We start from the raw sequence: 24,360 nt of genomic DNA on the forward strand, positions 1-24,360 counted from the left end.
TCACAAGTGGGAAGCCGTTTTTTCCTCAAGCTGCAATAAGGAGACATAAGCATTTTCCATGTATGGATTCTACTTGCTGGCTTCCTGGAGATATTTGGCTAATCGCTAAGCTGCAGACGGACTCAGAAGCAGATTAATACCGTCTCAGCAGTCAAAAGTCTACAAATCCTCAGTACGTTGAGTAAGAGAGTGCCAAATCAAAGAAGAACAGGCTTACTATATCCTGAAGTGAAATAATTTGAGTCCTTCCTTTAACAAGACTACTAAGCGCTTAATCTCTTTGTATGACCCAAAGGTGTTTTTCAAAAGGCAACTGGACTTTGTTTTGTTTTTTCCTTGAAAACATTTCGCTTCTCACCCAAGAAGCTTCTTCAGTTCTGACCCAGATGATTGAGAATCTCCATAGACCTCTCTGTAATGACTTTCCTCAGATATATATGTTACAGTATAGAGGAATTTTAGCAATTGCCAAAATTGAGGAAACTGCCTACTATTATTAACCTTTTCACTGAGGAACTATGAAAAATATAGTTTAAAAAAAATTCTATAGGAACTGAAAGTTTCCTACAGGATGCAAAAATAACTTTTAAAAATGCACTATCATGTAATAGTGGGCTTACAGATAAATACTGAATTGTCATGACTGCTGCATTCTATGTTCAGGACCTCTTACTTTCTGTTTATCAGAAGGGGGTACTTGCCCTAAAGGGAAATGCAGAAAAATTGACAACCAAGGCTACTATACAAGAGAACATTAATATGCAGCAAGATCTTAACCAAGGATTTAATCATGGATTTTTAATTTTTTCCTCTAGAGAATAGGGAAAAAAAGCAGATGCAATTTTTAAATATGTGCATTTGAAAAATGAAAAAGAAACAGTAAGATAACTTGCACACCTCATACATTTTAATAAGCTCAATAAAAGCAGTACCTTTTCTTTATAATAGAATTTTAATTCAGCAAATTGAGTTCATTTTACTTCCAATCTCATAAAACAGATTTAGTTGAAAAACAATCTCACATAGCCTGCTTTCTAAGAGAAAATTACTTTGCCTACATACGAAGTAGTGGTTATTATTCTGAGCATGACTATGAAACTGGATTGAGATCCAAACAGTGCTACTATCTACGCTTCAAATCAGACTATTAAAAAACATAACTGAAGGTCAAAAATGTTTGGATAGGGGAGGCAAACTAACTCAGAAAGCCTCCCTAAATACTGGTTATCCCTATCCCAAGGGCTGAATCATCTTCTGGAGAAAACTGATGGGGGAGGAACTGCGTAAGAGATAAAAAGGGAAGGACTCGTTAAATATGTTACAAAAATAGCATATAAGAAAGTTGTTTATTCTGTAACTGAAAAGGATGAAAACCACTGATATACAGATATGCTAAACAAATTAATTCCACCAATATTATAAGCAGGGTTTGCACCAAAAGTTATTCAAATATTTTTTTCATCTCAAAAGCACTTCTGCCCTAAGCTGTTTAGTGTGTGTGTGTGTGTGTGTATGAGAAACTACTAGGAAAGGTTATCTAGAGCTTTGAAGTTTAGTATTATCAAGATGCTGACAACATCTAACTGTAGGTGTACATAACAAGCCGCAAGGAACTCAGAATAAAAACTCACATATTATATAAATGATGTAGTTATGATTGCATCATGATACGTGACACACTTACTGTATATAACTATATCATCTGCATGATGATGTTGCGACAGGCATGTTATAATTTGTCCTCACCCCACCCATCCATTAATGCCTATACACCAACCCTATCTTTTCTTGATATCAGAATTTTAAATCCTACTACGATTTCATGGATAGTATGAGGGCAAAAAAAAGTGTAATCTAGTCAAAAGAAAATAGTTTTTACTGAGTTCAAAGGAAAATCAAGGAAGAGATTCAATCATCTAGGATTATTCTTCCTTTTGAATACAGGTAATCCTTGACTTACAACCGTAATGGAACCTGCCCATTACTTTCTTAAATTGTGATTATCATAAAGAGAGTCACTTGAGTAGAGCCATTTTTATGATTGTTTTTGTGGTGGTTGTAAAGTGTACACCATAGTCATTAAACAAAACTATTATTTGCTATAGGGTGTTTTTGCCAAAAAACTATTTTGCTATTTTTAGCCAAAACATTTAAATCATAGTCATGTGACCATGGAATATTGCAAATGGCCATAAATATGGGCAGATGGCTGAGTGTCTGAAATGCATTCACATGACCCTGGGGAGGGCAGCCATCAGAACTGGTTCATAAATAGCTTTGGGGGTCCATTGCAACTATGGATGGTGTCTAAGTGACCAGTTGTAAGTCAAGGATTATCTGTATTCTGAAACACAATTAAAGTATATTCCTGAACTGGGATGTCCACATTTCACTGTGACCAGAAAAGCTTTTGTAAAAATAAAGTGAATATTCCAACTGCATCTTTTCTTAAAAATGCCAGATGTAGCCATGGCAGCACCTGTCTCAATTAACTTATACTTGGATTACTGTGGCATATTCTCTAGGGCTTTCTGGTTATGACCAATTATATCAAACATGTCAAACTCGCGACATCACGTGACGTCGTGCGACGTATTGGAGCTTTTTCTCCATTGCCGGCAATGGGGTGGGCGAGGTTTCCTGGTGACACGTCCGGCCCATGGGCTAGCATTTTGACACCCCTTAATTATATGATACATCTGATTCCCTTGTTTTAAAGCTTCATTACAACGTATCACTTATTGGGCATAATTTGACTTGCACATTGTTTAATATAGTGCATTCTCCTTTACAAATATGACCAGAATCTTTGGAAGACACCCATTTCACTGCCTCACCATTATGGAGGCATATTTAGTAAGAACATAAACTAGTCTTTCAAGTGAGTACTTGGAGGCTCTAAAATTTCTTGCCAAGATCAGATTCTTTTTTCTCCATTATCCTGCTATTGAGACACAAAATGTTTCAAATCAGGCCATCTAAACAAAAGCTGTACTTGGGTGATCTATCTGTTTTATTACATTCTTAATTAGATTTTAACTCCATGTGTACAAACACACATTTTATTTTTGTATAGCCGCTTTCAGAAACAGTTTTGGCAGAAAGTCATGATATATTATACTTATATCACAACTGAAATATTTGTCATCTAAATAGTATTCCTCTCACTTGTCAGATCAAACAGTCTCTCATCCTGATGTTAGACAGCGGAGTCCCTCTATATCTGAGGTTAAGGGTATATCAGAAGTGCAACTGCAGGAAAGTATTAAGAACCCTACTATAAATTCATTTACCAAACTGGCAACTGAAAAGAGAAATCAAAACAGAAAAGGCTTTGTGTTTCCTGGCTATAAGCTTTGCCAGAATGAACTGGCTGCAGCATGACTGCTAAACAGATCTATTTAAGGAAAAATTAAGAATTAAGCAAGCTGTCTATGCATATCCAAAGGGAAACGTCAGTTTTCAAGGCAAAAAAGGTCTTTCTTATTTCCTAGGGAATAAATGACACACGGAAGATTACTTCTCTTTTAGTTAACTCACACCGCTACCTCAAAGGGAAACTGTGGAATCTTTCCTTCAGAAAAAAGGCTGAATATGTATGTGGGATAAGAATAAATGTGATAATTCCAAAAATTCTTCTGCCAAAGGCAAACTATAAACTTATAAGAGAAAAAAGAAAAAAAAAAGTATTTCTGACTTAGAAAATATTCTGCAGTATATTTTTATTGCATTCTTCATGCAAACCAATTTTAAAGACTAAAATCCAATGCCAGACCGATTCCTGTGTGGGCTCATGTTCTAACCTCTTTCAGTTCGCAGATGTACAATTTATAGAGAAGAGAACTTGTATATCTTATGGCTACAACAAAACATGGTAGAGCATATCCCCCCAGTCCATCCAAAGCAGTGGTTTGGTCTACATAAACCCATAATTTTAAATTGCATGCTTAACTAGTGAATCATGCCAATGCTAAAAGGGGAAAGCTAACATTATAACAAAGTAGTGCAGGAAGGAAGAAAAAAAAAAGGCAGTATGGCCTACATTTATACAGCACCTTAATGCAGGCTCAATTCCTAGCAGAAATTAAAGACTTCTGCAGATTACAGTTAACAATTTATTTATTACATTTGTGTGCCACCCATCTCGCTGCAGGCTGACTCTGGCGGCTTACAACATCATACAGTTAGGTAGGTAGGTAGGTAGGTAGGTAGGTAGGTAGGTAGACAGACAGACAGACAGACAGAATTGTAAGGGGAGAAAATAGTTAAACTATTAAAAAAACTGACCAAGCTGCAGAAAAATCATAAAGAGGTTGGAATATAGCTTTTCATTACTATAGGGGGTACAGAAAGAGAAGATTTGGCAGAAGAATACAAAATAATTATAATCTGAATAACATTTTCCTTATTGCTCTTATAATAATAAAGCCTGTACAGTAAAACTGAGTAGTGGAAGAATCAGGACAGGTAAAAATATTTGTTCACGGCTATGGAACAATCTTGCATAATAATTATAAGAGTCCTATTAAATCCTTCCCTATCCACACTTCATTTCACCACTGAGGGGAAGTCAGAAATAAACATCGAGCATCTGTTTGCTCCATCAATGCCAAGGACATCATGTTGTATATACATGGATATAGAAATGCATCCTAGGTTTATTATTCTAGACCAGCAGCCTGTCTGGGAAATTCTGGGAGCTGAAATCCACACAACTTAAAAATTGCCAAGGTTGAGAAACATTGTCCTAGACACAACAGCTGGCCAGGCTAAGTTTAAATATATATGCATTATATCCTGAAAACTGCTTGGCTTCTACACATTTCACTAAAAAATTCATCCTTTGACAGAAGTGAACTAAGCAAACTACAGTACTCCTTTCCTCTTTTAATTTGGAACCTAAATAGATGCTTTAGGACTGGCTGTTAAGTAGCTGATCTTCCTCTGTAACAGGCTAAAACTTTCTCTCTTCTCAATCCTTCCACAGACTATACTAAAAACTCTCTCATTTCATTCCTTCCAGTTTACAACTTACAGGGAAAACTGCTAGATTGGTTGAGAGTTCAATCCTAGAGACAGTTTTGAACAGATATCCAACAGTAATCATTTATAAAGGAATGATTCCAAAAGTGATTTGCACCGCAAAACTGTTGTTTATATATTCCAAGAGTTGCATTCTCTTAAATATACATCCAACATTAAGCCCAAATCTTCACCATCTATCAATGTTCAATTACAGTTTATAAAAAACGGATAGTTATGAAGTGCATAAACATCCAAGTCAAAAGGTTTATTCATACGTCTGATTGCTCAGTTAGTCTCATTTATGAATCATTTCTTATCAGAAAACCAAGCCTTCATAAAGTTTCAGCCACACAGACATTATCCTTTACATTTTTTTATCAGGCAACATTTAATTGGCTTCATTTCTTTCAGCTTGGGCATTTTTTTTTAGGTTCCATGGCATGAGCTGAACAAAATCCAGGAATCTGACAGTCATATCTTAAGCTCAAGAATCCAACATGGTGCAGATGTTAATTTGGGGGGCTGATTTGCTTGACACAGAAAAAGAACTGAGTCAATCTCTGAGGGAAAAATGATCTCTTTGTTTAGTCAGCCAGTCATCCTCGAGACTCAGTGTGAAACGCATGGCTCAATTTGGAACAGAGAGGAAGTTATCAAGAACATCTGCCGACAAGCAATGCTGGGTGGCAGGCAGATTACTCTAGGAACTTGAAATAAAGGACCCCAAATAAGAAATTGAGGGGCCTACTTCAAGTTCTTCTATCTGCAGACAAAACAGTATCTGAAATTCAAAGCCAAAAGAAAAAACTTAGTGAAACCGGGAAGGTGCTTAAATAGTAGACCGAAGACTTTCTTTTTTTAAAAAAGTGCATATAAGATGAACACACACTTCTGGCTGGATCATATAGTTCCTGCGTTGACTTTTCCTCACACGTATAACAGCAAAGATGCACATTTCACTGCTTAATGCATTAACATATATTTGCCCTCAAACTAGTACTGATCAAATAATATTCATTTTACTTACAAGCCAACTCTGTTGTGATTAGTTAGAATAGAGAAACTAATTGGATGCGGAGGAATAATACAGATTTAAACCCAATTCTGATCATGGCAGTCTAAATTTCATGTAATTATCTGCACTGTTGCCCTGAGGACAGAAGTATTTATCATGGATTTCACTGCCAATCACTTTAATTAGGCAGAACATCTTTAAAATGTTGCCTTTTTTTTAATAAAGAAAATTTAAATACTTGGCTGGTTATTTTAGAACCCCAATAGGTTGTATGAGTAAAAAAATATTAAAAAAATATTAATAACTAGCTGCAAAGATGAAAACTCAACAGCTGTCCAAACCACATGGGTGTGAACATTCTATACTTCATGAAACTGCAGAGTTGCCCTGTGATGTAATCTTGGGACATGTAACTTCACAGCAGTTTTAACCCCAGTCTGTGTTTTAAACACAGTCAGATGAATTTTAAACACAAAGAACAGAAACAACCAGTTCTAAAAAGGTGTGTTAATTAGTTTTTTGACATCTGCTAGAAAATCAGACACAACTATTGTAAGTTTCCTGCTACCACTATAACTAATCTCCAGACACGTCAAACTCCCAAATGGGCTGTCTTATTAGTAATGTGTCTGGTAAGCAAACTGATGTAAGAAGATAGAGTCCTAATTGGAAATGCTCTTCAAAATATGAGTATGTCAAGCACAATTTGAGGCTAGTGGGCAAAAGAGCTCAACCACTAACCCATATTCTTAATTGTAGGGAAACAAGTAGAAAGCTCCATAGAGGGGTGGGGCACATTTCTCAGTTAAATAACCATCAAGAATTTATAGAAACTAGTTCCCTTTGGCATTAACAGTTCTACCAAGTTAAGATGCACACGTGCACTAAAAAAGTATTTAACAGTGCGTCAAATAATATTCAGGCTCTAAAAAACAAATTTAAACTTTAAATATATAACTCTTCATTCTTCTATTGTTTCCACTGTGTGGTTGTCCCAAAAACCTATTAAATGGAAGGCTAGATAATGATGGAGATATTAACTCTCAGTTTTCTTTCTCTATCTAAAACAGTATCAGTAAGGCTCACTTCACAGGCTCCTATTTCAATTACTAAAAAAATGTTTTAAATGCTCCTCATTCTTGAAAAGTGTAGCAATATGTTCATCATACACAACCTACTTTACAGTCCACAGATCAAACACAGTTTCCTGACCCACATATTGCCCTAAGATTTATGACCTCTGTAACTTTCTGTCAAAAGTCTCTTTCATTTATATTTACTTGCAGGGCCCAGATAAATTATCTCCTGATCCTATATGCTCACACAATCAATAAATTTCTGAGCCCATCCTTCTTCAACTGCATCCTTCCTCACTTCCACATAAATTTCAACTATTCAGGAAAGCAAACTCACTCATTTAACACACCCTCAAGAATATATGAAGTGTCACAACTCTTCAGACTTTAAATGCTTTTCTCCTTTAATGTTTCCCTGACTCCAAGGTACCCCAAGAAAAAGTCATTATGCCCAAGCCACTTCTAAGCAACCCCATCCTTCAAGAATCCTTTCATCCATAATCCCACCTACTAACCCAATCAACTCTGCATTTCAAACATGCATCACATCTTCAGTCTTTTGTTCACTTACCATGAAAAAAAACAACCCTCAGCTACTTCAACTCCGGGGGGGGGGGTATACTAAAAACACCCTTCTCCTTTCCACTCAAACTTTTTATTAATCTCCCCCAATGCCACAGAAAAGGCCATCTCCAGAACTCAAAGGATCTCTGCCTCCGATCTATAATGCATGGGTGATAGGAAAACTTTTCCCAGCCTAGAGCCTTGTTCTCAGGATGGCTCTTTTCAACCTCAATTCTCCCCCCTAGACAATTTCTCTCTCTCTGCTACTATCTGTAGGGGGATACTGCGCCACAAACCATGCAACTACATTTTAGCTTACCGTATTGTACAAAACACAGTCGATGCGGTGAGTTAATGGCTCGGGGTATAAAGGAAACACAGGAAATTGTGTCAACTAGATAAAATAATGGTTAAATTAACTCTGGCTAAGAGGATCCCGCAAACCCAGCATTCACACGCGCACCATGAACTGCCGAAATCTCACTTCGGCCAAACGCCTCATCCAACTTCACGCCAGTTGGGGGTTCAGGTGTCTCGTGTGAACGCTGGGACTCGGGGCTACGTTAGGATCAACCCGATCTCAAAGCTCTTGTCATTGCAGGGCTCGAGACCGGCTCCGTACCATTACGCCCCTTGAACATACCCCATATACCCGCGAGCTCCCATCTCCACAAGAAGAGACTCCCCACCCACCCACCCCCACGCCCATTTTAGGAGAGCTCCTCTCAAGCTACCTCCCTGTCACAGCGAGCAGCCCTCCCGCCCCGCTTTCCCCAACCGCCCGCTACCTTCTTCCTCCCCCCCCCCACTCTCCCCCCTCAGCTCACGAAAAAAAGAGCGCCCGGACCTATTTTCCCTCACCCTTACCTGGACCAGAACGCGGCCAAGGCAGGCCGCGGCTCCAATTGGCGACTCCCTCGTCCTGAGTCAAACCAGCCTCGGCAACGGAGCCGCCTCCGCCTCCTTCTCCCGCCTGCCTGCCTGCCTGACCGCAAGCTGAGGCGGCGCGAGGCACTTCCGGGTTGGTTGGGGGGAGGGGGAGAGAGAGAGAAAGAGAGAGAGAGAAAATCCCCTCCTCCGGCGCACGCGCACCCAGCAAGCGTGGTTGGTGGTGGGGGGGGAGGAAAGGCGAAGACCTGGGAGCGGAAGAGCGCAAGCGCCCTCTTGCCAAAAGCGGGTCGAGGCGGGAGTGATTCGTGTGGCGCAGGGGTAGGCAACCTTGGCTCTTTGATGACTCATGGACTTCAACTCCCAGAATTCCTGAGCCAGCACAGCTGGCTCAGGAATTCTGGGAGTTGAAGTCCATGAGTCATAAAAGAGCCAAGGTTGCCTACCCCTGGTGTGGCGTCTTCAGTCGGTCCCTTCGTGCTGGGAATCCTGGTCTCCAGATCCCCAGAAAGGGCTCTGAAGGCGGCAGGAGTGAAATTCTGGCGGGCCCGAGATGCTCGAGCTTTGTTGTGTTCGGCCACTAAACTGTATCCGACTCTTAGCGAGCAAGTGGAGCCCGCCCACTCCCCTCAAGTCTCCCGGAGTCTTGCCCATAAATTCATGTTCATTGCGTCGGTGACACTACCTAACCATCTCGTCTATGCAGTCCCCTTCTCCTTTTGCCTTCAATCTTTCCCAACGTGAGGGAATGAAGGAATCTCAATGAACTATTCTCCAAAGCACCTGAAGGCAGGACAAGAAGCAATGGATGGAAACTAATCAAAGAGAGAAGCAAGCTAGAACTAAGCAGAAATTTCCTGACAGATCAATGGGACCGCTTGCCTCCAGAAGTTGTGGGTGCTCCAACACTGGAAGTTTTTAAGACAGTGTTTCTCAACCTTGACCATTTTAAGGCATGTGGACTTCAACTCCCAGAATTCCACAGCCAGCAATGCTGGCTGTGGAATTCTGGGAGTTGAAGTCCACATGCCTTAAAATGGTCAAGGTTGAGAAACACTGTTTTAAGAGATTAGACAAATTTGTCTAAAATGGTAGGCTTCCTGCCTGAGCGGGGGTTGGATTAGAAGACTTCCAAGGTCCCTTCCAACTCTGTTATTCTGAATCCTCTCTTTCCGTTTGGGTTGATCCGAGCTACCTGCATCCATAGTTTGATTTGGGAGAACCAGTTTCAGATCATAAATCTCTAGTTACCAAGACAGCATATTATAACAGTTAAGGGGTTTGGCGTTGGGATACCAGGGTTCAACTGCTTGTTTAACTATGGAGATTACGGGATTACTTTGGCCAGTCATCTGGCAGCCTAACCTACTTTTGCCTGGTTTTAACTCTAAAAGGAGAGAACCCGTATAAGCCACCTTGAACTCCCAGATGAAATGGAAAATAAATGCAATTAATATTAAAATGTGAAAACATACTATTGTTCTCCAACAAGCATACAACTATATTTGAGATCTGTTCAATTCACTGAACAATAGTTATGTAAGATTCTAAAAATTAACCATAAAGCCAATCAGCACATGGAATTGTTGATTCCCATGTTTTATCCTTGTTTTAGCTATTGTGATTTTTTTTCTCTATATGGTCCAAAGCAGAAAATATAACTTTTTTTCTCTCTTAAGCATACTATAACTTCATATATACAGGTGTGTTTTGTCAGAATTCAGGGGATAGGATAAATAGAGGGACTAGAGTAGTAGAGTTCAGTCTACATGCCAAGAACAGTGTGCAAATTATCATACAAAATTCTCAATTTCAGAGGCTAACAAAAAAATGCCCATGATCAGAGCCCTACAGCGAGAAAAATGCCAGATTCTCAAGCTACTCTTTAAACAGAGTAACAAGTTAAATTATTGCTAATGAACTCTGGATAATTGAGAAAGGCAAAGAAGACAAAAAAGGTAATATTTTTATTGATTACAGAAAGGCCTTTGTGTAGCCCATGTCAAGCTGTGGAATGGGCTTAGGAAAATGAGAATCCCAGAACATTTCATTGTCTGCACATGAAAATAGTACCTAGGATAGGAAGCCACAGTCCAGGAAGAATATAGTGAAACAGACTGGCTCCAGATTGGCAAAAGAGAAAGGACAGACTGTATATTCGCTCATTTATTCAACCTACATGCTGAATATATATTGAAGGAGCTGGAATAGAAAAGTAGGATGATGTTTTTAAAATTAGAGAAAAATAACTGCTATTCTGATGACACAACTATGGTAAGTAAAAATGCAAATGTTCTGCAAGTTCCAGGAGTGAAATTCAAGAAGCACAGTGAATAAATAAAACTAAGAATAAACATAAAGAAGACAAAACAAATGACAACATATACCACCCTCAGAATTGACAAATAAGATATTCAAGTGAAGGATAGTTTCTGCCTTTTAGGAACAACTGCCTTTTAGGGACAACTATCATCAGTCAAGAAATACACCCCAGACTATTACTCATGCTTGGCCTATGATCATCTTTTGAGTTTTGATTATTCATGTTGAAGACTGTGGCAAACTCTACTACAGGCAAGGTGTAGTTCATTTGTCAAGTTATTTTCAAAAACATTCCTTCAAAAACTAGCATTTCTAAAATATCCCTGCATATTTGTAAAATATCCCTGCAGGCAGGGCGAGAAGTAACCTATTCCAATAAAGACTACTGTAACCAGATTTGCAGTGAGAAAATTGTTTTAATACAAAAGTGAAAGAATCTCAAAGTGCAAATACATCCTTGTTTCCATTAGGTCAAATGGCACCAAGAAGGATGAGGGAAAGAAAGCACATTTTGTCCCTCCTTTTTTTCTGTGCACCTTTCCAATTGTTCATGTCAAACAATTAGGGTTTTCCTTAAAATCTCCTCCTCTCTCAAGCAATTGTAACAAATGAGTAGAAAATGTTACTCCAAGTGGTGTGACCTATTTCAATCTTTCAATGAAAGTACAGAAGGACCAGCTTCCTGTTTCAGTGACACCAAGAGCTAAAGATTGGATCTAACTAAAGTACAATTGCTTCATGGTCTCCAGACCCAGGGTGTCTTCACACATTTTCTGATAATGGAGTGAGGCCTCCTTGCTCACATCAGCAGACAAATCCACAATATGTGCAAAGGTCCTGTGGGGGAAAGATGAGAAGGGGGGGGGGGGAAACTAGTTATTTATTTATTTATTGAATTTATATACCGCCCTATCTCCCTTACGGGACTCAGGGCGGTGAACAGGCGATAATAAAAACCACGATAAATATACACGAGTTTCTGTTCTAAAATCAAATTAAATAACAGGCCTGCTCTAAAAGTACCCCCATACAAAACCCCCACTAAAACATAATCAATTATATAGTTGAAGCAATTATATGAACAGACTTCTAATTTCCTCAAAAGAACCTGTGAAAGTAATTAAAACATTAATAGCACGGCTGTTTGAACTGATTTAAATTTCATTTAGTCCAGGTTCAGGCAGTACAGTGCCTAGGGGCACCATTAAATCCTAGATACTATAGCTAGGCTCCCCAGGCGCCTTTGCCTCATCTTTTTAGAAATAAACTTTAATTTACAAGTTAAATAGGAATGTGGCTTGATGCAAAACAAAGCATGAATTATATTAAATGTATTGGTTTTGTGCTGACTTCAATACACACAAAAGTCCTCTTAGGATAGGGACAGGCATCACGGGGGATAGATTATCTTCCAGTACATGGGCATTTTGTAACTTACTATGCCCACCCTGGCGACCATTTCACGTATAGGCAAATCGGCCCTGTCAGTCATTTTATGAGCACATCATCTTCTGCCAGAGTTTCAAATGCATTCCCCTGTGAAAGCATCTCGTAAGGACGATGAACTGAGGGGAGGCCATGGCTAAGCTGTAGAGCAGGGGTCCTCAACCTTGGCAACTTTAAGACTTGTGGACTTCAATTCCCAGAATTCCTCAGCCAGCAAAGCTGGCTGAGGAATTCTGGGAGTTGAAGTCCACAAGTCTTAAAGTTGCCAAGGTTGAGGACCCCTGCTGTAGAGGTTTAGGAGGCCAGTGGAAGGAGAGCAAGTGAAGGAGCCTGACTAGCCAATCTTCTAATAACCACCAGTACTATTTTGGATTACTGCTTACCTGAATTTGTAATTGCTTCAACCTAAATTTTCACTTCAGTCAGTTGAAGGATCATTCTAACTTACCTTAACAAAAAGGTGTGTTTCAACAGAAACTACGGCAGTAAATACATAATAGGGACCTACTATAATGGGAAAAGTCTAAATAGAAGTGGTCTTGTTCTTCAAACATTTCTACTCTCAATAAAAAAGATGGGATTTATGAAACAAGCTATGTTAGCACCATGTGATCATCAATGCATGGATATATTCCGCAACTGAAAAGTGCATAGTTTGTTCTTACACCTTTGTAAGTACCTTGGCAGCTCTGCATCCAGCTTCAAAGACACTTCCTCTAGTTCCTTCATGACATTCAGCGCTTTGGCATTTTCTTCAAAGTTTTGTAGCAGAGCTTCATTCAAAACATTCTGAGCCATAACCAAGCTTTTCTGCAACTCAGCTGTCTCGTAAAAGTCAAAAGATGCAGCTATTAGCTCATACAATATATAATAGTGACGATAAACCTGGATGCTTAGTTTAAACAAGCTTATGAAGGATGACTTTCCGACTCAATAAGACTGGCCTCCATGTAATCCAGTAAGTATTTTTTTTCTTTCAGGCCATTAAAAATAACTCTGTAAAATATCTATACTACTGAATATGTAAGAATAGAATGAGAAAAAAAATAATTATTACATTTTTATCCCAGATTTCAAACAGAGGGCAAAAAGAAGTCAAACAAAAGTTTTGTTATCTATAACAAAACTACAATCTTTTCTTGTCATTATTTTAATAGTAGAAGATATATCGGAGTAAAAGTAGTAAAGGTAGTCCTTGACGTATGTTTATAATTAGAGTAACTTGTGCTGGTTGTTAATAGGTCATCACATGACCAACCCAATTTTACACATATTTCTGACAGTTGTGTGCAATGGGCATTTTTTTTTTTTGCTGGAAACGGGAAATAAACATTGGTTTCCAACAAAAACATAAATCACTGTCATGTGACCATGGGCCACGGCAAATGGCTGTAAATGCAAGCCGGTTGTCGAGCAGTCAAGTTGTGAATACATAACTGGTCCACCCCAGCAGTCAGAACTTCCAATCTGTGTTCATAAGTACCTTTTTGGGGCTTCATTGTAGCTCTAAAGTTGTAAGTCAAGGACTGCCTATAATACCATGTTTCCCCGAAAATACGACCTAGCCATAAAATAAGACCTAGCTTATTTTGGGGGGTTTGGGCTAATATGAGCCCTACCCCAAAAGTGAGCCCTACCTATGACCCTGCCCACTCCGTCCCACCGTAATTTTTTGGCAGGCCGAATCATGTGCCTTCCCCCGCCTTATCTGCTGCCGGTGCCACCACTGTGAGTTCAATTTTGCGGCTCGGCTAAACCAGGGATAGGCAACCTTGGCTCTTTTATGACTCATGGACTTCAACTCCCAGAATTCCTGAGCCAGCCATGCTGAAGGGAAAGGGAGAGGTTTCCAAGCTGAGCCATGCTGGCTCAGGAATTCTGGGAGTTGAAGTCCATGAGTCATAAAAGAGCCAAGGTTGCCTACCCCTGGGCTAAACTGTTCAGCTGTGGCAGGCCACAGTTCCCATCAGCTTCAGGAAGCCTGGGTGATGGAAACCTTAGGCCAGGCTCCTCGCAGCTGAAGCAATCCGGCTCGCCCGGGGTCAGGTTGGCCATCGCGGGAGGCGTGGCCCGTCCCCATCCTCCAGCTTCGCCACACATGCGGGATGAGCCTACTGCGACAGCCAGCTGACCCTGGGTGAGCCAGATTGCTTACAGGGAGAGACTGCGTGTTGCAGGAGGATGACGGCAAAGGGCGTGCACGGATCCCTGCAGCTCCTGGAGGCTCTGCGCGCTGCTTTTTGCACTGCTCAGTTTCCCACCCCACCCCACCCCTGCCAGGCTGCACTACAATGCACTCCAACTCAATAGGTAGCATTACTGATTTCCTGACTAAAAGAAGCAGATAAAATAAATTTGAACAGGGGCTCCTGAAGTGAAAAAAAAATTACTATAAAGGAGCCATCACTGGAAAGGCTCTGTAACACAAACACATTTGCTATTGAGCATTTTTGCAAGCAAAAGGCTCCAGACAGTGTCTTTTAAGAGGCAGCACCAGTTAAAAATACAAGTTAAGAATTGAACGTAAACTACTAAGAACTACTTTGTATATTCATATTCACATTAACACTTGAATTAATTAACCATAGTTATCTAAATTAATCTAATTGCTAAGACCATAGTATTCCAAATTATAAATTAACCATACTGGCTTTCACATAATACACTGAGCCATAAGCTACAAGCTGTTTTAGCCCAGTACAGGTAGTCCTTAACTTGCAACAATTCATTTAGTGACTGTTCGAAGTTACAACAGCACTGAAAGAAATGACTTATAACAATTTTTCACCCGACCACTGCAGCATCCCCATGGTCACATTACCAAAATTCAGACACTTAGCAACTAACTCAAATTTATGATGGCTGCAGTATCCTGAGGCCATGTCATCATCTTTTGCAAACTACTGACAAAGTCAGTGGGGAAGCCAGATTCACAGCAGTGTTACTAACTTAACTGCAGTGATTCATTTAACAACTGTGGCAAAAAAGATTGTAAAATGGGGCAAAACTCACTTAACAAATGTCTCACCTAGCAACAGAAATGTTGGACTCAATTGTGGTCATTAAGTCAAAGACTACCTGTATGTTGCCAAATCTACAAACAAGATAAAAATAACCTAATTCAGAATAAAGTTGTTTCGTATCATTCATATAAGTGGGCATATAATTATATATATAGCTACCTTGAAAGGTGCGATTTCAGTTATTTGAAAATTCATAAGCAATATCTACTGAGATGTCAAAAGACAGGGAATTTTCAAGGTGGGCTTACCACCACAAAAATCTCTCTGTATTGACTAGTGGAAACAGAATGACGTATGCATCACTGCTTCAGACAGGAAGGCGGTGCAGAGAGTGGTGAGAATGGCCGAAAAGATCATTGGCAGTTCCCTCCCTCCCATCCAGGACATAGCACAGAAGCGCTGCTTGAACAGGGTCCGTAAGATTATCTGGGACACTACCCATCCTCTTCACGACCTGTTTTCCTTGTTACCTTCTGAGAGGAGGCTTCATGGTATCCGAAGCAGAACATCCAGATTCAGCCAGAGTTTCATTCCATACAGCATTAACCATTAACTCAAGCTTCCTCCTTTCGTTATATATTCAAGATGGACAATATTTAATATTTATTTGCTACGCATATGTAGGGATGTGGGTCTATACATATGTTCATAATATGTTTAAGTGTGTCATGTATGTGTTTCACTTTGAGAGCGGGCAACTAAATTTCATTTTTGATGTGTGCCATTGTGCCCACAGTATAAAAATGACAATAAAGGTTATCTTAGCTTATAAGTAAGATTTTCATGGGCTGTATAATGTTGTATAACTTTTACAAAGTTTCATGTCTTTTTTTTTACAATATTGGATTGTCAACGGGTTCAAAACTTCTGTTAGCATGAGGTTCACTACTATCTTAGTAATAAAATATTCTAAGTCATCAGTAATAGAATTCAAGATGCACATGAATTCATATATATACAGGACCCATTCAAAAAATTCTCGAACACAAAAACATTTCCTAACAGACCATAGTCAGCTGTTAAGGCTAATTCATAAGCCAAAGATTGGCCATCTGATTGATAATATCATGATGACATTTCTGTACCTAGATATTGTCCCATGTCTTCTTCTGTGTAGATGTCCTTCATGGGCAGTTCATGCCTAGTTGTGTCCAGGGCAGTGGCAAAGTGCTTATAGTCCTCCCTAAACTGTGGACATTGTTCAGAAACAGGTTCAAGTATTTCAAGCTGGAAACCAAGTGTGTGGAGCAGGGGAAAAAGAGAGAGATTATGATTAGTCACCGGAGGCAAACGATCTGAGAACTGTGCATAGTTCCCCACAATATTTTTTAGCAATAAATGTCACTGCAACTGTGTAGGTAATTCTTTGACCTATGACCATTTGAAGTTACGATGATGCTGAATGAATGGTGGTTATGCTCAGTCCTCGGAGTTCTGACTATCCTGCCCCACCCCATGATTGCAATTTAGGCATTTGGCAATTGGTTCACACCTAACAACCAGTTGCAGTGTCCTGAAATATGATAACCCTCTGCAACCTTCCCTGATGGCTTCCCTATAGACTTTCTGGGGAAGCCAGCAGGGAAGGTTGCAAATTACTGAGATAAGTCTTCCCCACCCTTCCTCCAGTTCCTCTGTGCTTCTGCGATGCCAGCCACTTGTACACCTTCCCTGACCCTCACCATGCTTCCCTTGCAACTTCCTGATCCTCTCACACATACCCTGGCACATTCTCCCCAACCCCTACCTCTTGTGCACATCCTCATGCACCTTTCTTGACTAGGGCCTCTTCCACATACTTTTGCATCTTTGTGCATCCTCCCTAACACACATCTCTCACACACCTCACACTCTCATATACCCTACCCAACCCTGCAGGGGTTGCCGTGCTAAGCAATAGCAGCACACTTTTATGACTGCAAATGTTAGTGATGGAAATTCCAGTCCAATTGCTGTTGTTGGCTGAAGACTATAGCAGGGAAAAGGTACCTTGCTTATTACTTCAGCAGCAAGAACGTCTCCCTACTAACTGGGTGAATGATACTAGTTTTCGTAATAGCTATGATATGTAGTGTTTTGAATTCTCCTAGGGAAACACTTCCTGTTTAATCATTGCATTGGCTTGAAATAGTCATAAACCCAGAGGTAGAACCAAGGTCATTTAGCTGAATCTACCACTGATAATGTAAAATGTTCCTTTAACAATCCTGGCTCAACAACTTTGAGGACTATTAAGTTTCTAAATGAATATCTATGGTAAACAAGAATTCTATCTCCCAGATAGTTGTTCCATTTTTAAATAGCACCTATCACTAGGACAGCTTTCCCCAGTTTGATGCCTTCTCCAGAAATATTAAATTTCAAACTTCCTAATTAGTTGAGATATATCTATTAAAAGACAAAAAAGTGGAACTTAATTAAACCAAAGGGACTATTGTATCTATATTTGAACAGAAAGTAACACTTAAGTATTTATTTATTACATGACTAAGGGCCAGCTTAATGAAAAAAAATCATACTAGAATGATTGTTCATATACCAACATGACTAATGAAAGGATTGCGCTTGAACAGGAAAACAGACTATCACAGATGACCGTAGCATGACAGAGAAGATTAAAAGATCAAAATGATAAAAACATTAATTCTGATGAAGATATTATGGAATATTGTTATCTGAAGATATTATTCCAGAGATCAAAAGAAAACAAGTTGATCCAGTGTCTCCCATTTAAATAAGGAGTAAAATGGTAACAATATCTAGATCAGGGGTGTCAAACTGCTGGCCTGTGGGCAGGATGCATCATAGCGAAACCGCGCCCAGTCCATTGCTGGCAATGGGAAAAAAGTCACAACACGTCGCGTGACATTGCGAGTTTGACACCCCTGATCTAGATAAAATGTATTAAAAATTGCTGATCATAGTTCAGCACATTGAATAATAAGTATAAGGGCCAAAATTGGATAACCCAATTCTTCATTATGGAGATTCTCAGTCATCCAGGCCAAGGTTGTCCCAAAGATGCTTTTTCAGGAGGCAACTGGACTTTCTTTTTTCTCTTTGAAGACGTTTCTCTTCTCATCCAAGAAGATTCTGCCATCTTTCAACTTTCTCTTTTACAACATTCCTAACATCAGTTTTTTAATCTCAACAGGTGAGAAGCATGAGTGGTCAACAGTTCTTATACCTGCATTTTGGACCATGTTCCTATACACTCTGCTCTTTCAATTATTCTTAAAACTAATTAGGGACAAAATTCAGGATTATACATCTAATGTATTGTATTTTTGCTAATGTGAAGTGCCTGAAAGAGTACTGGGAAGGAAAACCAAACCATCCCAAAAAGATTGATTCAGAAATATGCATAAATTCTGGATGTTAGGATCTAGAGACTAATAAAATTGGCTTAGGGCAGGAGTAGGCAACCTTGGCTCTTTTATGACTCGTGGACTTCAACTCCCAGAATTCCTGAGCCAGCCATGCTTAGTGCCATGGTCTTGTCCCTATTGATAAAGTAGGATGGGAACTGAAATTTGGCACATCTAGAAGTCTCCAAAGATTGCACTACATTCGATGTTTTGCCAAAAATGTGTTTTATTCAGGTTTCATCTACAGGTTCACATTTAGCCTTCGGAAACAAAGGAGAACATGATTGCCCCAACTTTGGCATGGTACCCTGCATTTATTTCAAACCTGGGCAAAATGTTTGAAGTAACATTTTTTCTTAGGCAAAACATTTCTTTTTCATCTCTTTCAACTGTTATTTGTAAAACTGGATTCCCTATTGATACATTTTATAATGTATTTTATTACTGTTAGTTTCTGTGGTAAGGTATGTGGATTTCCATCTCTTCTGCAAACAAACAATTTCCATCTTTTGTGCAAAGATGGTTTATAAACACAATAACTGGCTGCATCTCCTTGGGCCCACACCACAACTCAGCTTGCTTACAGAAGCCATGGACTATCAGACCAGAGTTTTGAAGTGTTACCATTTTTTCTCTCCTCACATTTGGAGATCAGCACAAAGACCCCCAGTTACTAAAAATCAATCCTATTCTTCAACTATTCTTAGTCATTTTTTTTTTACTTCTGCTCTATTTTCTTACAAGTCTGTTTCTTAGTTTTGTTCTAGATTTAATCTCTACAGATGGTTTTCATTTAAAGTACCGTTGTTTAGCAACAGAACTTACAACAGTATTGAACGATGGTGGTTATAACCAGTCCTTGTAGTTACGGCAGTTGCAGCATCCCATGGTCACATGATTTTGATTTGCAACTTTCCCCACTTACTTCTGACAAGCAAAGTCAATGGGGAAGCCAGCAGGAAGTCATAACTCAGTCAGGTGAGGCCCTTGCTTAATGACAGCAAACAGAACTGTTAACGCTAAGCAGTGCAATCAACCTATTTTCCAATTTATGACATGTCACTTAATGACAGAATTTCTGATACCTATTAGATTTGGTAAGCAAGGTTACCCCCTATATTAATTTTAATGTGGATAAAGCAATTTAGCTATTAGCAAGTTAGTAAAAGCCCTCAAAAATAATGAAAGAAACCTAAATAATATGAATTGACAGAAGTCCAGAATAGAAAAAAGGGGAGGCACCTGTATTCATTATGCCTGAAATACAATGTAATAACAATGTATTATCTATCCATTTATAGAAAAGTCATTTAATTAGGAAAGCTTTATATACTTTCCAAATCCAAGCTTTGCTTAGGAAGCCATCGGTAGATATTTGGTAGGCATTTTACATTAATTTTGGTGTTTTCAATCTATTCAACATATATTATATAAAACTAAGCAAACCTGTTTCTCTAATGCTTCAAAGAGCTCCGTCTCTTTCTTCAGATGCTGCAGTTTAAGCTTCTTTTCATGTACATTCTTCTGTAGTTTCCCCGCTTCCTCACAGAGCATTAACAAGTTTCTTTCAGCTTTCCCCTCCAGATGGACAAGGTTCTTCTCCATCTGTTACAATAGAGCGTCTCTAGATTCAAAACTATTTCAAACTGTTTCCAAAACATGCGTTTAATTTTTCTTTAAGGACATCTTGTATTTGGGCAGTTGAGTTATTACCTTTATGGAGGCATAAGTTAACAGCAGCATCTGAGAGTCCAGCATCCCAATCAGATCATCTGAATCAGAGGATGTCTAATAAAGAAACAGAGATATTGTTTGAAGTGGGTAGACCAAAAAGTGGTCACACAATTATTTTCCAATGGCTCCAGAGAAGGAAACTCAGGTCAACCCCATGGTAGATATGTCATTACTGATTCTTCAGGATTAGGAAGATTAGCAAATGAAGTTTTAGCCCAAGAATCCAGCTGTTTCTCTTATCTGTTGGGTCACCTAATGTAGCATATAATTGCCCATTCTGGGTTCAAATATCCCTCCCTCAAAATTTCTTATTAGAGATACTGAATAATCATCCTTGCAGTTAATGTGATTATGAAAATAACAAAACAGAGGTATTACAATAGGGATATTGTAGTATGAACATAATTGCCCTTTGCTGCTGCTTTCTGGTCTTCCAAATGGTTTTCAAGGCAGCTCCCATACAGAGTGCTCTACAATAGTCCAAATCCAGTTAAGCATCTAGGTTAGTGGCCAATATAACTTACTATAGCCCTATTTCTCCTCATGAATTACGCTGAATAAATTCCTCACATAGCACCAAGTAACTGAAGGCATCTCTAGAAAGGACGCTAAAGGAGATAATGTCTGCCATTATCACAAACACAGTGGAAATTGGTATATGAGAGCTCAGGCCCAGGAAATAATTCATCTTATTCCAGTATCAAAAGATGCCACAGGAGGTCTCAGAACACAATCCCTATTGCTCAGAATTACTTATTCAAAGTTCACTTTGTAGCCCACAATTAAGTTGCTTTACTTACCAAGACCAGCTTTTTTTTGGAAGTGCCTTTTATATGGAGCTTTGAAACTGGTGTTTTATAGCGGCTTTTTTCTGAAAGTAAAAAGGCAATCAAAGACAGTTAGGTAAAGGAAAGAGATCGGTTACTTATATCCTAATATTTTTCAGGTACTTACTTAGAATCTATGGGTAGAAAATTTTGTTTTAAAAAATGTTGAAAACAAAAATGACATATAATAAACTGCTTCTTTGGCATTTTAACAACATAGAGGGAATGCCAACAAACACTGATGTTCCATTCTGTACAGTAAGCTCTGTTTACAGAAATCCTTTCTCCTAACCTTGATTAAAAAGGAATAGGAACCATCAAATCTTTTCTCTGAAAGCACGAAGATGGAGATGCAAATAAAGGATATGAACTGGATCCATATTGCCAATTGTAATTAAAGGCAAAACTCAGGGATGCAAAGTCATGTTAGATAGCGGTGGCTAAATAACAAAAGCAAATATTAATTGATCCAAACAGCTCATTTGGATTTGATCGACTCATTCTGTTTAAAAAATCTTGATGTGGCATTAAAATATGTAATCTTGAGTGCTTGTAATTCAATTTAAAAATAGATTTTTGTATAATTTTTGGAATAAAATCATAAGCCTATTTTATTGCTACTAAACTTACATTCAAGTAGCGCACATACCATTAATAGCTGAAACCTCCAATTCAGGTCGAGTACTCTCATGGCTATCCAGAAAGGTTGAATGTAATATACTAGGTGTACTTTCTGCAGAAAAAAAGAGTGAAGAAGAGGTTTTTCCTTTGGGATTCCAATTATTTTAATTAGCTCGAGGTAAGGAACCTATTTTTGACCAAAGAGTTGAACTCACTCAAAGAAAGTTGGGTTTGTATCCTAGCAGTGGAATGACTATTGATTCAAGTGGACATTGACACCCTGTACACCAGATGACTTTTAATACTTTTTCACACATACCCCCATATTCTGTCTTTCTCTTTCAGGCACATATATCCATTAGCATCTGTTTTAATAGGGTTTAGACTATTTTAAAGCCTACTGCTATTAACGTATACATTTCAAGGGGCTCAGAAGGAATTATAAATGTTATTAGTACCTTTCGTTAAAAAAATCCTGGAATTAAGCTTTAAAAGAAGTTCCACTGAAATGATGTCATAGAGTGATGTTTCAAGTAAGGATTGCGGAATTAGATACAGTCCCCACAATATTCCTCTCTAAAAGCTACCATACATTGCAATGAAGTTTTACATTAGCTCCTACTGCCCACAATCAAAACTGATCTAAATCCTAAAAGGCGAGTACTTCCTCAGAGATAAGATAACCAGGAGGCCAAGGAAAGGTGTAGAGCAGTTCATAGGTTGAACAGGCCCTTACTAAATGCATCCAGGACAAAAAGAGAATCTCTGCAGGCTAGAAGCCTAAAGAAAGAGAATCCAATGTCCAAATGAACAATTTTCAAATATGTTCAAAAATGAATTTTGGGATTTTATATAAACCCTTACTAGGTGGAATATTATGTTCATCTTGTACTGTTGCCAAAACGTTGCCATCAGGAGCTTTCCCCATATTTCTTCAGTTACAATAGTAATAACGGCAGACAAGCTTTCCTATATAGCCAACTCTGCAATAGAATTCTGAACCTATATCCATGGCTGAAGGACCACAGGGTAGCTAAATGTTCTTCAGATGGTTTCTCTGAATATTCCACAGCTGCCTGGATTCTAGAAAGTGCAAACTGTAGACATTTGGTAAAAAAATGCAGGGAACACTTCTGGATTGTGTAAAGTGAAAACTTACCTATTGAAGTCTTGAATTTTTGAAGCTGAACAGGTCTCTTTGGAGATCCAACATTTCCTAGACCTTTTCCAATGGAGAAGCTGGTGCTTGAGGTGCCCTGCCAGTTAAATACATTCATGTTGAAACTAAACAATTCAGTCTTATTTGATTGCTGTTGTTTGGGAATAATAATAATAATAATAATAATAATAATATTCTCCTTAGTTCTAGGTTGCTTCTCTCCTTGATTAGTTTCCATCCGTTGCTTCTTGTCCTGCCTTCAGGCGCTTTGGAAAATAGCTTGACTCCCTCTTCTTTGTGGCAGCCCCTGAGATATTGGAACACTGCTATCATGTCCCCCCTCGTCCTTCTCTTCATTAAACTAGACATACCCAATTCCAGCAACCGGTCCTTATATGTTTTAACCTCCAGTCCCCTAATCATCTTTGTTGCTCTTCTCTGTACTCTTTCTAGAGTCTCAGCATCTTTTTTACATCGTGGTGACCAAAACTGGATGCAGTATTCCAAGTGTGGCCTTACCAAGGCATTGTAGAGTGGTATTAATACTACTTTCTTAACACAAAGAAAGCAGCAATTTGAAATTTTCATTTAAAAAAAATTAGCAGACAGGCCAGAAACTAAAGTAACTCTCCATAAAGCCATAGAACAGTGTTTTTCATACCGGCTGGAGAATTTGGGATGTTGAAATCCACACATCTCAAATTGCCAAGTTTAAAAAAATCACTGCTATAGAGCAATGTGTTTCTAAGTTTAGACTCACCTTTCCACTTGTTTTTTTATCATACTGCAGGTAACGAGAAGGCACAATTCTTCCCCCTGACAGAGGAAAAATGGAAAGAGAACCAATGAGAGCAAATTTACATTCGTATCATTATTAACCACGAGACAAGCAGCTTTCCCAGAGACTCCCCGACTCTTTATGGAACAATGCTGAGACCAAGCACTCGACTCCACAGAAAGACTCCTGTGCAAAGCTCTGATATTAAGCTCCGACAGCTTGTGCAGTGGATCAGCTGCTGGTTTTGGACCATGAAATCTACTCTCCGATGCCATTACTCACCTCTCTGTTTCGGTCGGGCACCCGTTTCCATCTCAGTCGTCCCAGGCTCCCTAGAAAGATAAATTAACTTGGGTGAAAGGAAAATCAAAACCCAAACTATCCATCCCTCTCTCCACCCTCTTACCCGCCGAGCGGCGCCTTTCCCGCCATTTCCGTCGAACAAACTCACGACTTTCCCACCCATCAAACAAATAAGCTTCGGCGCATGCGCCCTGGAGCCCAGTTGGAAGGG

At 39.1% G+C, this 24,360-nt stretch overlaps 2 protein-coding genes across 2 annotated transcripts in view; both read right to left on the bottom strand.

The window, feature by feature from the left end:
• The window catches only part of MYO9B (myosin IXB), an 82,764-nt gene extending 74,200 nt beyond the window's left edge, over positions 1-8,564 (bottom strand). The window contains exon 1 of the mRNA XM_029282968.1: positions 8,548-8,564. The gene's annotated coding sequence lies outside the window, so the exon portion shown is untranslated. The remainder of the gene's footprint in view (positions 1-8,547) is intronic.
• Positions 8,565-11,286: 2,722 nt separating this feature from the next.
• On the bottom strand, positions 11,287-24,333 carry HAUS8 (HAUS augmin like complex subunit 8). Its single transcript, XM_015810050.1, has 11 exons — positions 24,253-24,333; positions 24,129-24,178; positions 23,829-23,884; positions 23,069-23,165; positions 21,938-22,021; positions 21,262-21,332; positions 20,441-20,515; positions 20,174-20,332; positions 16,445-16,586; positions 13,016-13,157; positions 11,287-11,727 (listed from the first exon to the last, which is right to left on the bottom strand). Exons 1-11 carry the CDS (start codon positions 24,276-24,278, stop codon positions 11,607-11,609), a joined length of 1,023 nt encoding a protein of 340 aa, XP_015665536.1. The 5' UTR covers positions 24,279-24,333; the 3' UTR covers positions 11,287-11,606.
• Positions 24,334-24,360: the final 27 nt, after the last annotated feature.

The sequence above is a fragment of the Protobothrops mucrosquamatus genome, unplaced genomic scaffold (genome assembly GCF_001527695.2).
Source record: "Protobothrops mucrosquamatus isolate PMUCROS unplaced genomic scaffold, P.Mucros_1.0 scaffold6, whole genome shotgun sequence".
Classification (NCBI taxonomy): Eukaryota; Metazoa; Chordata; class Lepidosauria; order Squamata; family Viperidae; genus Protobothrops; species Protobothrops mucrosquamatus.

Excerpts from the sequence above, each read along its gene's own strand:
- HAUS8 (XM_015810050.1), bottom strand. The coding sequence starts at position 24,278 with ATGGCGGGAAAGGCGCCGCTCGGCGG. Across the intron at positions 22,022-23,068 it reads AAAATTCAAGACTTCAATAG|AAAGTACACCTAGTATATTA; the intron begins GTAAGTTTTCAC and ends TTTTTTCTGCAG. Across the intron at positions 20,516-21,261 it reads CCAAAAAAAAGCTGGTCTTG|ACATCCTCTGATTCAGATGA; the intron begins GTAAGTAAAGCA and ends TTTCTTTATTAG.